The sequence below is a fragment of the Pteropus alecto genome, unplaced genomic scaffold (assembly GCF_000325575.1).
Source record: "Pteropus alecto unplaced genomic scaffold, ASM32557v1 scaffold67, whole genome shotgun sequence".
NCBI lineage: Eukaryota > Metazoa > Chordata > Mammalia > Chiroptera > Pteropodidae > Pteropus > Pteropus alecto.
The window spans coordinates 8,276,461-8,292,692 of NW_006441061.1; the positions used below are offsets into that span (position 1 = coordinate 8,276,461).

The 16,232-nt window shown below is 61.4% G+C and overlaps 1 protein-coding gene across 1 annotated transcript in view; it reads right to left on the reverse strand.

Moving 5' to 3' along the window:
• The window catches only part of WDR5 (WD repeat domain 5), a 16,353-nt gene extending 860 nt beyond the window's left edge, over window positions 1-15,493 (reverse strand). The window contains exons 1-13 of the mRNA XM_006918093.3: window positions 14,993-15,493; window positions 14,459-14,646; window positions 13,656-13,764; window positions 13,276-13,349; window positions 12,286-12,375; window positions 11,980-12,069; window positions 11,705-11,788; window positions 7,931-7,986; window positions 4,753-4,799; window positions 2,493-2,568; window positions 1,769-1,802; window positions 1,368-1,442; window positions 606-693 (exon numbers count right to left, since the gene is read on the reverse strand). Coding sequence (XP_006918155.1) covers window positions 606-693; window positions 1,368-1,442; window positions 1,769-1,802; window positions 2,493-2,568; window positions 4,753-4,799; window positions 7,931-7,986; window positions 11,705-11,788; window positions 11,980-12,069; window positions 12,286-12,375; window positions 13,276-13,349; window positions 13,656-13,764; window positions 14,459-14,539 — 904 coding nt within the window. The 5' untranslated portion in view covers window positions 14,540-14,646; window positions 14,993-15,493. The remainder of the gene's footprint in view (window positions 1-605; window positions 694-1,367; window positions 1,443-1,768; window positions 1,803-2,492; window positions 2,569-4,752; window positions 4,800-7,930; window positions 7,987-11,704; window positions 11,789-11,979; window positions 12,070-12,285; window positions 12,376-13,275; window positions 13,350-13,655; window positions 13,765-14,458; window positions 14,647-14,992) is intronic.
• Between the last annotated feature and the right edge of the window lie 739 nt (window positions 15,494-16,232).

Genomic DNA, 16,232 nt, shown 5'->3' on the forward strand with positions numbered 1-16,232 from the left:
TCCAAGGAAGCTGCTGTCACCACGAGCCAAGTCCACTCCCCCCGTGGGGACATCACATCTCGTGAGCTGGCATCTGGGACCGGCCAACTTAATGCTTTTACATAAACTGAACCCCCAAACTTTACCTGTTCCCCAAGCGGCTTCAAACAAGCACCGAGCGTCTGCCCAGGCGGCGGGGGAGTAAACAAAGGGGGCGCCACGTACTGAGGAACCGGCGGGGTGGGGAGGGGCAGAGGAGCCAAGGAAAGGTCACCCAGGCACTGAGGAACCAGTGCGGCCAGCCCCTCAGCCACCTGGGAGACGGGAGCCAGAGCCCCGACAGTTCACAGATGTCCCCCCTCCCTGCGCCGGTCTGGACGTGGGACCCGTGCACAGCCACGTGGATAGCGAGGCTGGGCAGCCTGCGGGTGGCCAGGAAGACTGAAGCCAGGACTGGCCCTGCCCAGCTGGGAGCCCAGACAAACCCACTCCCCAGCCGCTCCCCGCAGGCACCGGAGGGCTGAGGGACGAGAGGCGGAACCAGACGCAAGACCCCGAAGCGCCGTCTCCCCGTCTCTGCAGCAACGGCCGCTGCGACCGAGCGGCCCGCGCCTGCCGAGGCTCACCTGTGTGGCCCTGCAGCTTCTGCACCACCTCCTTTGTCTGAAGGTTCCAGATGTACACCAGGCTGTCCTCCGAACCAGACACGATCCACTGGCGACGAAAAGGGGGGGACGATGCGAGAAAACCCAGGTCAGGGCCCGTCCACGCAGCCGGAGAGATGACTGAACAGCCCCAAATGCACGCCCGCCCGCCCTTCCGGTGGCTGCTGTGCCGGGACCAGAACACTGAGCGTCCCTCTGCAGGACAGCCTGCGCCACCTCCCCGAGCCACGCCAGCTCCGCGCTCTGCCGGTCTCCTCAGAGAAACGCGCCCGTGGCCGGCTTCTGGGGCCTTGTTTTCCGAAAGGACCACTACGTTTGTGTCACCTACGTTTCAGCTGAACGTCACCATTGACCCTTTAGTCACACTCTACCTGGACCAAACAACTAAGACACGCAAGGGAAGAGCCAGGGTGGGCAGGGGCCTGGCACGCGAGCTGCAGGCAGAGTGGCCTGTTTGGGCCATGCTCAGGACAAAGCCATGGCTGTCACGTGCTTCGCCACGGACTCTCGTGCCCCTGCTAGTGGAACGGGGCGGGTCCAGACACAGGTGTGAACACACGTCCGCGTCTGCGTGAGCATCGCCAACACTGCGTCGCGTGACTTCACGCTGGTTGAACGAAAAGCTCGTCTGTTTTGTGGGCACAGAAGCATCTCTAGGAGTTCGAGCTGTGCCGGGGTCACGCCTCAGGCGCACGTCGGAGAAGGACGCTGGGGACGACTCACCTTCCCGCCGGTGACTGAGAAGTTCGCGAATATGCAGTACTTCTCGTTCTTGTGGCCGGTGTACGTCTTCAGGCACTGAGGAGGCAAGCGGGGCAGTCTGCTCACGGCCCTGGCTTCCTCGCGCTCCGGACGCTTCCCCGCGCTGGGCGCAGACGCTTTACGGCTGAGTAAACTCAGTGCTGAAAAGTGCCCTGAATCCCCACAGCGCAAAAGCAGCCGCCCAGCCCCGACGCGGACTGGCCATCGGAACCCACACCGTAAGACACCCGTGCCAGACCCACTCAGCGGGGACGGCTTCGAGTCCCCGCTGCTTCGGCTCCTGTTCGGCTCTGCTATCAGCAAAGCCACAGCCGGGAACGCCACATAACCCAGACACGCGCGAGCCGGCCCCGGCCGCTCACCTTCCCCTTGCTGTAGTCCCAGAGCTTCAGCGTGCTGGATGGAAGGCAGAGAGACACGTCAGCCACACAGTGCCGGGGTCTCTCCAGGATGCCTGTCTCCTGTCACCGTGCACCCCGCTCTGCTGCTCTCACGTTTGGAGCGCAGCAGGGGCCGGAACCCCTCGCCCTGTCCGAGTGTGGGTGCCCAGCAGGGTGCGGGTCCAGGGATTTGAGGACATCTCAAAGCACAGCATGAAAACCCCAAATATTTGTGGTTTGAAGACAGACTTTTCAAAGGCAGCTGCTGGGATCTCCCTAACTCACTAAGAGGCCATCTCGTTCCCGCTGGAAAGGGGTGCGGGAGGCCTGGTTCCAGAACCCTCCAGGTCAAAGCACAGCCACAGCACCCCCTCCTTCTCGGCGGGAATGAGGGCTGCTCAAGGGGCTCCTGCAGGGGGCGACCAGCGGGCTGACGTGACATCTACTCCCACGTGTGGTGGAACCGGGGTGCTCGGAGCGGAGCCAGGAAGCACCTCGGAGGCTGGTCCCCCCACTCCAGACGGGGCCGGAGCTTCCCTGGCCACAGCCCCCCAGAGGCTCGCCCCCAGCAGAGACGGGCCCTCGGCATGGCATCTGCAAGCCAGATGCCAGGTCCCGGCGGGAGTCTGGCCCTGCGCTGGGCTCAGAACGTGTGACGTGGGCAGGAAAGGGCCACCTGGCAGGTCCGGGAGGCACGAGTGCTTACTTGTCCAAGGTCGCAGCCAGGATGTACTTGCCATTCGGAGAGAACTTCACAAAGGACACGGGGGGGTTGTCGTCATCTGCATGGAAACAGGGGGGCTGACACACAGGGCACGGTGCTGGGGCCTCAGCCAGGGCAGGAAGGAGGGCAGCCCCCAACACGAGAGAACGTCCCAGTGAGGCCGCCGCTGACCTGGACAGGACCCGAGGGGCCCGTCGCTCGTGCCAGTCGTGAGAGCCTGCCGTCAAGGCTTTACAAGCCCACGGCCTCGCAGGCCCTTACGGGGGTCTGGGGACACCTCAGCCACGGGGGCCTTCGGAGCTCGGGGCCTGCAGGGGCTCACACCCCGGCTGCCAGGCCTTCGGCAGGCACGGCCCTGCGGGGACACTCAGGGTTAAGCTCCCTGAGCGAAGGAGCGTGCAGACGCCCCGTGGGCGACGCCAACAGCACCGGGGAGACTCGGGTGAGTCCGCCCGGACACGCTTCCGTCACACTTAGAGCAGAGCGAGCGGCCTCTAGAAATGGCCTTCACTGTCCCAGCACGTCCTTGCTGGACCCCAGGTGGCCCTGGCAATTTGGTGAGAGCCAGCATGGACTGTGCAGAGACCCTCACAGCTGACAAGGGGTCGGCACTCCGAGACACCAACGGAAAAGCCGTGTTCCCAGCACGTGACAGCCCACGGTCCTCACGTCGGGAGGAACGCGTGTCCCTGCCGTGAGCGAGGATGAAGGTCGGGGCGTGCGCTCCGGTGCGGAGCAGGGGCAGCTGGTGTCCGAGCCTCGGGGGAGAGCGGCTTTCCCAGCCCGGAGGACTCGGGCCCGGCTCCGCTCACCGGGAGCCTCCGCGGCCAACTGGTCCCAGACACTGGAAGGGCACACCAGGCGGCGTGAGGCTGCTCGCGACCTCAGGTCACAGGGGTCGCACGGCACGGCAGGCCACGTAACTCAGACGTGGGGGCGCGGCAGCCCAGCCCCAGCTGTCTGCAACGTGCCACGGGGCTCGTCAGCTCCAGTCCAGAAAGCTCCAGCTCCCTGGACCTGGAACCAGATGCGGGGGGGCAGTCTGCTGCCCGCACCCCGCTTCCCGATGCCCCCGGCCCGTAAGCCAGCTCCCTGGGGGGCTGTGAGGACTAAACGTGCTGACGTAACAGCGCTTAACAGAGCGAGCACTGCGTCAGGCAGAGGTGGCTGCACACAGTGCGCCGTCACCGTGGGAAGCATGAGCGCACATCCAAAGGACGGCCCCAAAAGCAAAAAAGCCACAAAGGCCACTGTTAGGGCCGATCTATGTCCCCCCAAATCCCCCTGAGGTCCTGACTCCAGCACCTCAGACTACGGAGACAGAGCCCCCACGGGGGTGACCGAGGTACAACGGGGCCCCACGGGGTGCTCTGCTCCAGCGGGATTGCCGTCCGCACACCACGAGGTGATCTGGACAGCAGGGCACACACAGGAGCAGCCGTGTGAGGGCCCGAGGACACAGAGCGGAGGCCGAGCAGAGGCCTCCACAGAAGGCCAGCCTGCCCGCACCTGGGCTCGGATGCCCAGGCTCCAGAACCGTGAGGACCAGGCCGGCTGTTTGAGCCCCCGGCCTGTGGCGTTGTTCGTGGTCCCGGCAACTGACACAGCCACACGTGCTCCTGTGACAGCCACGGGAAGGAAGCCTGGGGACGGCACTGCCTCAGGTGGGCCAACTCCCGCCCCGCACACGGCGCCGCGCCGAGCAGGAGGCTGCGGCCTGGCTCTGCTGTCACCGGGAACTGGCAACCCTCCCGACAGCAACACCCAGGCCCTGCAGGGCCCGCAGCACCCTACTCCCGGAGGGACAGCTCCCAGCTCCCTGCTCCACTGCTCCCTTGCCCAGAACTGCCCTCCCCGCCTCGTCCCCAAGGCGCCACTCAGTGCCACAGGCAGACACCGCACTGCCCGTCCTCCAGGCTCCTCCATGCCCACCTCTGTGCACCCTTGGGTGGGGGCTGCTCACACGGCTGGAGGAGTGAGCTGAGAGGAGCCCAGGGCTCTGCCGGGCTCGGGGGAGTCGGAGGAGCCCACGTCCTTCAGAAGAAGGTGGACCCAGTTCACCAGGAAGGGGCTGCTGGGAGGGGCCCCTCGCAGAGGGAGCAGAGGCAGGCGGAGGAGAGAGAGGCCCTCCCAGAAGACCAGGAGAGCGAGGCTAGGAGGCGTGCAAGACGGCCCCTTCGGGGACACAGCCCGGTCCCCTGCAGGGATCGCGGAACCTAGAAGGGACGCCAGCAGCACTCACCGATGAGCGTCTTCAGGCACTGGCCCGAGGCCGTGTCCCAGATCCGACTGCGAAGCAACACAGAACACACACCGTTAGAACACCAGTGGCTCCCAAGGGCCCACGAGCTCCCCAAAGACACACTCCCCAGCTGGCCTCCCCGCTGCCCCGCCCGCCCACGCTTTAGGCTCCGGGGACCGGAATGGCACCGTCCACATGGACTTCGCAAAGGGAGGCGCCAGCAGCCTGGCCGTTTTCCTCCAGGTCCCCAAGCCTGAAACACACTGAGCTCTAGTCATTCGGGAGTTTGTTTTTGGAAACAGTAGATGGTCACAGGCAGTTTCCTGGACGTCCCTCGAATTCGGCATCGAGAACTCATTCAAAGGCCCGCTGCTCCTGGCGTGGATGGGCCGGGCGCCACGTCCATCCCGCTTTGGTGCTTCTGGGACTTTTGTCCGGACAGCACGTTTTTGGAAGCACACCCCAGTGTGGAGGCACGGGGTCGAAGGGCACGTGGTCAGATACTGACAGGTCGTCTCCCATACCCCCCCACCTCAGGATGGAGACCCCGATTCCAGGCCAACGTGGCAGTCTCAACTCCCTGCCCCCTGGGGGGGCTTGTCACGCCGCCGGCTTCTGGGACCAGCCCCGCTGCTCGCCCTGCCGAGGTCCCTGCCCCGGGAGCAACTCTGGCCCCGGGGTCGGTGACCCCCTGCACCTGTCAGCCCAGGATGACTCCACACTGCGTGCTGCAGTGGCGTCAGCCAGGCTCTCCTGCCCAGACGTGGCGACTCTGTCACTAGCCTGTCCTGAGTCCCCGCACACAGCCCAAAACGCGCGTGTGAATGAGAAGCGTCCGTCACCAGCTGCAGGAACACCCCGGATCGGCTGAGGGCGGCGCTGACGGCCAACGTGCCCGCCTTGGGACTGGGCCGCGCGCCCTGCCCCCGGCCCACGGCTCTTTGCTCTGTCCCTGCAGCTCCAGCCCGTGCTCTTCTCCACGCGGGCTCTGCTCTCGTCAGACACATCCCTAAGTGCCCTGACGTTTGTCACCATCACACGTGGAACTTTTCCTCATCCGCTGACTGGTAACCCCTTAGCTTCTTACCACATTAACTAGAAACTCCAAACTGCACCCAATGACAGCAGAGTGCAAGACAGTCCCACTCCTGATGTCACGGATGCGGGCTGAGTGTCGCCGCTCGTGACGAAAGACGTCCGTTAAGTTTCTGCTAAATAAACTGAAGTAGTGGCCTATTTTGTGAGAGTTTCTATTAGGAGGCTGCTGGATCTCAGCCACCTGTCTGACCTGTACTGGGAGTAAACTACATGGGAGGCGGCCTCAGTCTGTCGGCGTAATTAAGGTCACGGGCTGCTCGATGCGCACGTTCCACAGCCCTTTCCGTGTCCAGCGAACGCACCTGGTTACAGAACGCGACTTCGGACGCACGGCTGGAATGCTTGCTAACAGTCTCCTGGAGCCCTGGCCCCACCATTCACGAGTGACGTGTCCCCGTGGGGCTCGTTCTGCACAGCGTGGCAGGGGGGGTGCCAGACCCGTAGAGAACGGGGCGCCCCGCTCGGTCTGTGGTCAGAACGGCTTCAGCAGACACAGAAGTTTTTATTCAAGCGAATTCTGTATGAAACCGTAGGGCCTGATGTCATTTTGGCCCCTCGGTCACCTTTTCCGGCCCCCTCGAGCCCCCTTTCAGTCGACACGGAGCAGGGATTCAGCCTGAGGCCCCGGCGGCTCAGCGGTGGACGGGGCTCTCTCCTCTTTCACCCCCGAACCTGCGAGCGCCCCGCCCGCTCTCCAGTTTAATCTTGCTTGTTTTTGCCTCGTTCCTTGTTTGGGTTCATAAAGGCTATTGTTATTATTTACTGGCCTCATTAAAGAATTCAGCTTTTTAAATTTGCCTGTGACTTTTCTCCGTCCTCTAGCTTTTAACTTCACAAACTTCCTCCTCCTTTCTGGGTGAACTTTTTATTTTTCTATTTCTTCACAAGCCACTGGGTGTCCCCGCTCTTAAGAAAACCCCCACTTTGCGCCGGCAGCGCGCACAGCTGGGGTGTTGCTCAGACCTGCGAAGTCCCAAGTCCCCTCCGTCACAGTCTTCGTGACGCGTTAAGCTTCGGTTCTGTTTCTGGCTTCAACGTGGTCTCGCTGGCCGCCCTGTCGCGTGGTGCCGAGTCTCCGCTCAGCGTGCTCCACCGACCCCGCCCGGCTCACCACGGTCGCTGTGGCCCGCGGCCGCTGTCCTTAAACAAACCCTACTCGAGTCCCAGCGCCTGTGCCTTCTGCCCGCCCGACACCGGCCGCCCATCCTGCACCTGCGGCAGCCACTGGGTCCCAGCTCGGTCTCCTCGAGACGAACAAAGGGCTTCTGCCCAAACCCGCAGCCTCGACAGGTTTCCCGCCAACTCACTGCGATGGTCCTGTACCGACACACAGCGCCCCGGCCCTGCCCTGGCCTTCCACGAATCACCGTGTGACTCTATTTTCTTTCTTTCTTTCTTTTTTTTTTTTTTACTTTTGCTAAATGTGGACAAATTTCTAGTCACGGTCTTTCTCCCTGGAATTGGGATGTTCTACTCAGGTCATCGATTCGGCTAGTGGCCACCACCGTGCCATGCGCTTCCAGTAACCGAAAGTCACGACGCTGCCGCCCCCCGACCCGCATTCAAGCTAAGCTTCACCCTGCACTCACCCCTCCGAGGGTCTTGCTGAGTCAAATTTAAAACGCGTTCATTTCCTTCACGTCCCTTGAATCCCGAACACTCTTATAACGAACTCCGAGCCCTACGGGCAAGGCCCGCAGAGGCCGGCTGGACCTCTGGCCCCGAGACCCCGTTCGAGGCCGACACGGCCCCCATGGGATGCCAGGCTGGCTATGGTGACGCCTCAGACCCACACCAACACCAGAGGCATGTGATGCGCACACCTCAGCATCCACACAGACGGAGCCAGGTCCTGCACCGACACGCCTGGCTGGGCCCCTTCGGTGGGGACAGCACTGTCCCAGGAGCCCACCCTCCAGGCCACGCCACCCCCACCCGCCGTCTGCCTGGGCAGTGGCTTCGCCACCTGAGGCTATGTGTGTGTCCCCGCCCAGCCCACCACAGCTGTCACAGGCCCGGCCGGTGCGGGAGGAGGCCTGTCCCAAATACTCGCCGACCCCGTGAAGGTCACGTCACTTACCAGAGCCCGTCATAGCTACTGGACACTATCAGGGAGCCATCGCGATTGAAGTGGACCTGAGGGTGAGGAGTGGGGGAGAAAGAAACTTACTTTCAAACCATCGACACAGACGCCTCCTGCCTGGACAGCTCCCCCCACGAACGCCCGCGACACACGCGTGGCCGTCTCGCTGCTCACGGAGCAGCTATGCCCCAGCGGCTGCATCTGATTCCACTGACCTCCTGGACCCTCAGACACGGACGAAACGGCCATGTCCACCCGGAGCCTCAAGCCGCAGCCTGTTTTACAATAGGTGACTGAATTTTAAAAAGAAAACCCAACCTGAACGCATCTCGAGTAATTCAATCACGAACCACGAAACGTCTTGTTGAAAACAAACACAGACGACTGACCACCCGAGACTCAGTCACCCCCCTCCCAGAGAGGGGCGAGCTCCCGGGAGCCCGGCGCTGCTGCGAAGGCTACCTGACCCCAAGGTGGCTAAAAACAACGCCCCGACCTCGCTTTTAAAAAGCGACCAATATCAGGAGGAAGAGACTGACTCACTAACCATCCCACGCGGACTCCGGCGCCTTCCACTCAGGTGTCCTGCCTGCTGACAGCCGCCGAGTCCAGGAGTCCCAGACCCCCGCCGTGCTCCGGGCCTGACCCCGACGCTGGGAGTGCCCGAGCCGCCTCGGGCTTTCTCCATGTGCAGAGGGGACAGCACGACCCAAGTGGCTCCAAACCTTGTGCCCAGGAGGAAGTGCGCCCCCCAGGGGCTGCCTGTCCCAGAGGCTCGCTGCGCCCCCACAGCACTGGCCTGAGCGGAAAGCCTCACTGCACACTGCAGGGGGCGAGACACGGCTTCAGACGGATTCCAACCCCAGGAGCCGCTCAGAACCCGGGTTCCTTTCCTCCTTTCCCCAGCTGCATCTCAGCAGGAGCAAAGGTCACGATGCCAGCAGTCCGAGTCCGTCACACGTCCCTATCGTTTTCACCTGACCCCTGGAGCGACGACGCAGCGCGAGCCTTTCTCCAGGCAGCGCCCTTCGGAGACCGTCCCGTTTCTGGCCATAGGACACACCCCATGGGACGGCGAGCCGTAGAGAAGCCCGGGTCCCATTCGGGGACAGGCGGGGTCTGTTCACGCCTCCTGTCCACACCGGTGTCGGCCTCTGCACCGCTGGCATTTCGGTCCCGCTGCTCTTCGCTGTGGGGCAGCACCCTTCTCCCGGACTCATGGAGATGCTGGTAGCATCTGGTTGTGACAACCAAAAACGTCTCCACACACTGCCGACGTCCCCAGGGGCAAAGCTGGACGCCGCCACTTGGCATCTCTCTCACATTCTCAGAGGTGCTGACGCTCCGGCCCCGGGACCACACCTGGAGAACCACTGGTCTAGGCTCAAGGAGCCCAGTGAGCCACACGTACAACTTTAACTATTCTAGTGGCTGCGGGAGGAAAGTAACAGGTGAAACTAAATCGGTGGGTTTTGGTTAACCCAACACCTCTGAACTACTGGTTCAACGCGTGATCGACATTAAGTCACTGATAAGATACTTCACGTTCTCTTCTGTGGCCCCAAATCTGTGACACCCGAACGTGTATTTCACGCTACACGTCTCAATCTGGATTCAAGCGTCCGACTGTCGCGTGTGGCTGGCGCCTGCACCCTGGGCGGCGTGGCTCTGCAGGACCCCAGCAGACACGCCAGGTTCCTAGCTGTCCACCCATCCCCACCCGCTGCGCGCTCCGTGCTCTCTGCAGTGCAGGCCACTTAACTGTCACCGTGGGCACTAGCTCCCAAAGGTGTTTTCTCTATCCCTGACGTCAGTCAACCTAACCACGTTCATCCGCTTCTTTGATTGTGCGAAATATTTTTACCGAGGCCACTACACTGGATGACGAGTTGACACAGGTCCCCGACACCTGCAATGCCAACTCCATGCTTTGCCTTGTTCCCGGCCACGTCCAGGTGTCACCGCTGGCGAACGCGGCACAGCTTTTCCCTTGAACCCACGCTCCAGCGTCAGAGGCCACTGCGCCCGCACTGCATGTGCTGAAGACAGCCCCAAACTGAGCTGCGAGGAAGCAGAAACGGCGACGGAACGAACGCAGCGGGGTGCCGAGTCTCAGCGCAGATGAAGTCACTCGGAGCCCCACAGTGGGGACACCAGGGGACAGAGGAACTCGCGCCAAAGCGCCGAGGCAGGAAAAGCCGTGTGCGGGCCAGTAAAGAATCAACACCGGCCGCGGGGCTGCGAGAGGGCAGGACGAGAGGGACAGAAGGGGACTTCGGGTAAGAAGCCGGGCCCGGCGTCCAAGCCAGCGAGGACAGCAGCTGGCCCGAAGCAGCGGAAGGAGGGGCGGGGCGGGGTGAGTGGAACGCCAGCATGCCTGGGCTGCCGGGTCCCCACGCAGCTGTGAAGCGGGGCGCGCTCAGACACCGCGCCCTCCCGATGTTCGCCCTGCAGAGACTGTCGCCCGAGTACGCGAGGCTGTTTGAACAACCGTGTCCGCTGCACTTTCAGTAAAAGTGACCGTTACAAACAAGAGCCCGGTGGGGTGACTGGCAGCGTCCACTGCCCCCGGGGTGTGCAGCGCCAGGGGTCTGGGCCAGAGGCTGTGCACTGCGCTGCCGAGGGACCTTCCAGAAGCAGACGAGCAGTGGCAGGACAGCGGCTGCGCACAGTGCCCCCCCACCGTCAAACAGAGGGGGTGGCTGGACACCACGCATTTGACACCGAGGCACCGGAGGGCAGGTGGGGCCCGGTCGGGTGCTGGGAGGGGTGGCGTGGGCTCGGGGGGCCGGGGGCCCGGGGGGCTGACCCCCACCTGCACGGCCGTCCCTCTAGCGGACACAGGTTGCTGGTGTCAGAAACAAAGACACTAAAAGTCCCACACTACGTAAGGCCAGAGCCCGCCTGGCCACCCAAGCACCGTCGCAGACGGGACGCTCTCACACACTTTCCCTTGTGCGCCTGTATCGGACTGTGACCCCACGCTGGAGGGCGGGATGACGCACGGGGCCAGACCGGCCTGCGGCTCACCGCCACATGGGCACACGCCCTCCTCCGAGCCCAGGCACCTGAGGCGACTCTGCCAGTGAGGGCCGTGTCCCAGGGTCAGGCCTCCATGGCTGGCTTCTGCAGGCACACACCCCATGTCCTGGGTGGGCCAGGGCCCTGCTACGGTCTCGGATGGGCAAAAAGGCCTTTCAAGGCCAAAGATGCTGAAAATCACCCGGCCACACACCTTTAGACAGCGAGAAGGGCCACGCGCCCAGGAGCCAGACACCGCTTACAGAGAGCCCTCTGCTTCTCGGGGGCGCACGTGGGGCGCACATGGCCGAGAAACTACCTCGGGCTCTTTGCTAACAAAGGAAACCTTTGGCCATTTTCTAAAAGGAGCAATTTATGACAATGGAATTCAACTCTTGCACACCCATCGTGGACACTGGTGGCATCTGCAGAAGACCACCTGTGGTGAGCTCACAGGGCCCCACCTACCGAGCAGTCTCAGTCAAGATCGGTCACCGCCACCAGCCTCTACCCACCACCCAGCGAAGTCAGCTCCACTCTGAACTTACATCCCTGGTCATATCTCCCGATGCATGGCCCCTCGTCCTGTAAGGCTGGGTTCCGGGACGCCCCCACACCACGCCCACCTGGCCGTCCCTGGGGCACAGGACTGTGAGAGCTCCCCAGATCCCCAGTGGCCACCCCCTGACCATCGCTCTACACTGTCGGGTGAACATCAAGAACTGGACGTTCACAGGTCGCAGGACTTACAGCGGACACCGGGTCCGAATGTGCAGGCAGAGTCTTGAGGCACTTCCCCGTCTTCACGTCCCATATCCTCACGCTCTCGTCGAACTGCGGGCAGAAGAGGTGAAAGTGATCCCGCAGGGAGCAGAGGGGCGGGCAGATCCTCCGGAACCCACGGTCTGCCAGCAGCGCCCCGCTGTCCCCCACGAGCGGCACAGAACGACTCAGAGCTCATCTACCGTGACGCAATGGCCACTCCCAGCCCACCCGCCTCCCCCGGGAGCGGCCAGCACACTCACAGAGCCCGAGACGATGAGGTTGGACTGAGGGTTGAAGTTACAGCAAAAGACGTAGTTACTGTGTCCCTTCAGGGTTTTTAGACACTTTCCCTAAAACGAAATATCATTAGACAGTTACTCCCAGTGACGAGTGTCGGTGTCAGGCTGACCCATGGAAATCTAACCAATGGCAGCTGTGAGGCACATCTGCTGGCCGCAAGGCCGTCCAGGCGCTGGCTGGTTCCCAAACTCAGGCCAGCCTCCCCCCCCACACCCCTTCTCCACCTGGACACGCAGCACTGGGAGGGGAACAAGGCTCTGGCTTACCGAGCTCACGTCCCATATCTTTAGAGTTTTATCATCTGAGGCAGAAACAAGAAGGTTAGAATCTGACGACCAGGCCACATCTGAAATTCCCTGCGGAGGAAAAACCAGAGTCGCCATCTTGATGGGACAAAACACAACTAACCTACAAAGGTCAAACCCCCCAACACCCAACTAAAGACAAGCCAGCGGTCATCCCCATGGAGCCCCTCTGGCGAGTGGGGAGCACACGGAAATGCCACGCGGGGTTGAAGTTACAGCAAAAGACGTAGTTACTGTGTCCCTTCAGGGTTTTTAGACACTTTCCCTAAAACGAAATATCATTAGACAGTTACTCCCAGTGACGAGTGTCGGTGTCAGGCTGACCCATGGAAATCTAACCAATGGCAGCTGTGAGGCACATCTGCTGGCCGCAAGGCCGTCCAGGCGCTGGCTGGTCCCCAAACTCAGGCCAGCCTCCCCCCCCACACCCCTTCTCCACCTGGACACGCAGCACTGGGAGGGGAACAAGGCTCTGGCTTACCGAGCTCACGTCCCATATCTCTTGAGAGTTATCATCTGAGGCAGAAACAAGAAGGTTAGAATCTGACGACCAGGCCACATCTGAAATTCCCTGCGGAGGAAAAACCAGAGTCGCCATCTTGATGGGACAAAACACAACTAACCTACAAAGGTCAAACCCCCCAACACCCAACTAAAGACAAGCCAGCGGTCATCCCCATGGAGCCCCTCTGGCGAGTGGGGAGCACACGGAAATGCCACGCGGGCCCCCGGGGACAAGCACGTCCTCTGCGGCTCTGCCAGGCCTCGCGAGGGCAGGGACTCGTCTCGGGAAGTCAGAAGCATTTGCTTAAAAAACAAGAGGCACCACCCCCCCAAACAAGCCAGGGGACAACATCACAACGTGGCTAGCCCCAGAGAAGGGCCCGACCCCTCGACCCCGGAGAGGGGTCCCACCCTGCGGCCGCTGGAGCTGCACTCTCCAGAACCTACCAGTTTGTGACCAGATATGGTTTTCTCAAATTTTCCATCATAGGCACCCCAAATTTTAATGAGTTTGTCTGCAGCTGAAAGGAAGGAGAACAGAACTGAGGTTGTCTCGGACCCCTCTGCCTGGAAATCGGGACTCTCACCCAGGCCCCTTGAACAGTGGGGACTGCTCGGGCCGCCTGAACACGGGCCGCCCACAGGGAGCGGCCAGTCCTCGCACCCTGAGTGGCGATGGGCACAACTTCAATGGGGAGCGACCTCTTTGAAGTCAGACGCCGGCTGCACCAACCCAGCAGGGCGTCGGAAGGCTGGCCTCCCCAAGGCCCAGGTTTCTGGGCTGCAGCTCTGACAGCCGCCCAGCGGCCGAGGCCCCCGATACGTACACGAACTCGCCAGCCACTCCCCATTCGGGCTGAACTTCACGGAGGACACAGCTTTCGTGTGGCCGGCCAGGGTAAACTTGAGAGCATAGTTTGGTTTGACCGGGGCGGGCTGTTGAAGAGATGGGTGCTGGTCAGTAACCCCCGCCACCCGATCCAACTGCCCGCCAATCGCGTTTGGCTCCCAAAGCCTCATCTCGAGCTCAGATCTACCATCCGAGCGCCAATCAGTACCCCGAGTGCCCACCAGAGCCCTCCGGATGTCATCTTTCAAGATGAGCACGTCTAAACGTGAGCCCGTTATTTCCCCTCAGAATCCCTGCTTGTCCTGAAGCCCCCACCTCAGTGGCTTGGCCCCTGCATCCTAATCCCCACCCCACTGCAACGGGAAGTGCCATGACACCAACATCCCGCCTGTGACAGCTCTGGGCCAGCACCCCCGCCCCACGCAAACCTGGAGGCTTGCTCCCTTGGTGAAAGGGCTTGTTTGCTGCCCGCTGTCTAAGGAGAGTCTGCCAAGCCGCCCAGGCACCAGAAGCAGGGGCCAGGGCGTGCGTGCTTCGTAACAGTGTTGTCTGGGTCCTGCAGGGGCTCTCACGATTGGGAGGAAGGAGCCCCCGCCCCAGGGGACAGGTCCGGGAATCCCCGGCAGGTACAAAGTCAGCACTGGTTTAGAATGGGGTCAGTAAAAACTGGCACTATCTAACGGAGAAGGGGAGAAGGAACCGATGGGCTTCAGATGACATTTCCGGTAATCTCCCAGCCTATGTGCCCCTTGCGGTCCCCAGGAGCCCTTAGGGACGTGCCTTGCTCTGCGTGGCCGATGACGAAGGGGTGGGCTGTGCTCGGGCAGCCTCTGTCTCTGGCTTCTTCTCCTCTGTTGCCATGGCTGAGACCCACCGGGCAGGGAGACGCAGGCAGAGAGCGTCACAGCTCCCAACAGAAGACTCACAGTGGGGAGAGCCCTCTGCTAATCGAAACCTACAGTGGGGACCTAGGCCAACAAGCAAACCACGTTTTAAAAATTAATTTCCAGGAAAAGGATAAAAAAGCTTTGACCACCTTGCTGAATCCTGGAGCAGATCCGCTGTCCCAAACTGAGGAACTCAACTATCAAGCTAACCCCATGCCAGGACTTTCCAGATGCTAAGACACTCCATTCAGGCCTTTTGTGACTCTGATCGAAGACCCGGCCTTCAAGGACGCTCTCTATTCTGTTATGCACGTGTCTGCAGGCAGGAATGCAGCACAGCCCAAGGGAACTTCTTCAGAGCGCTTATACATTTAAAAAAAAAAAAAAAAAAAAGGCTTCTTGTCAGGAAACTAAGATGCCAAATTACCAGAGGCTGAGCTTCGGGACGCCGGGGCGCACAAACGTAGGAACTTATCCAAATCCTCAGTTGCATCCCAAGTGATGCAGCAGTGCTACCAGCCCCAGCGCTCCCTGGCAGGGCCTGCCCCGGGGACCTGGCTGCAGATCAGGCTGCTTCCAGAATGCCAGAGGCGAGCGCAAGACACTGACACCTGCAGGAAGCCCAACCGGAGCCGGCCCCACGGTGGGAGAAGCCTCAGGGGTGCGCGGATCCACTGCAGAGGGGGCAGACTGCAGCTCCGTTAGATGTCACCTTGCCGGCCCAAATCCACACGGGGACAGGTCCCATTACCTGGACACACCTCAGAGAAGCACGCCGGGTGACTCTGCAACTAGGGAAAGCGTTATTCAAAAAGAGAGCCACCGAGACGCTCCTGCGAAAATCGCTGGCTATCCAGCTCCTGGGAGCCGGCGCCATCACTAACGAGTTTATGCTCTGGAAATCCTCGCTCGGAGTTGAAAACTGAAAGCTTGCACAGGCTCCTTGTCACACCAAGATGCAATGGGAGCCATCGGAACAGAGCTGCCTGAGGTCTTCATCCGGGAGGGGGGGGGTGACTGTAACAGCTGTGCAGCGCTCGGTGCGGCAAGACCTGGTTACCTGCAGCAAGGATGGGTGCCGCTGCACCCAAAGCCCACACTGGGGTGGGGGAGGGGCGGTTCAGGTAAACCTGCCCCAGGAACAAAGTGCTGGCCCACAGCTGAGCTCAGTAAATGCTGGCCGCTTGGTGATTATCTTTGGCCCAAGGCTCCTTCGCCAGTGGGCTGGACAAGTCCAGGGCCGGAAGAGCAAGGCAGTCTGTTTTCCCAGAACCCCACTCTGAGGGGTCAGGGCTGAAGGAAGTGGGGCCCAGGGCTAGCCAAGCGAGGCACCGGCAGGAAGAGACTTGATTTTAGAGTGAATGGGCAGCTCAGGGGGCCCAGAGTAGCTCTTTTAGCATAAAAATTGAGACCCGCCAGGAGGTGGGGCGTGACTCCAGCAAACTGGCTGCCCTCAGGTGAGGGTGGTCCTAATGAAAAGGTACCCCAACCCTTCCCAGCTCCAGCCCCATTCGCCCACCCCTTGGGCTAACAAAGCATTAACACCAAAAAATCAGCTGAACTTTTAAAAATAAGAATTCTTGACTCAATGCCCCATGTTTCTACCTAAGGGTGGGGGGAAAGCTTGGCATTTTTCTCACTCAGGTGGTTCGGTGGAATAATCGTTT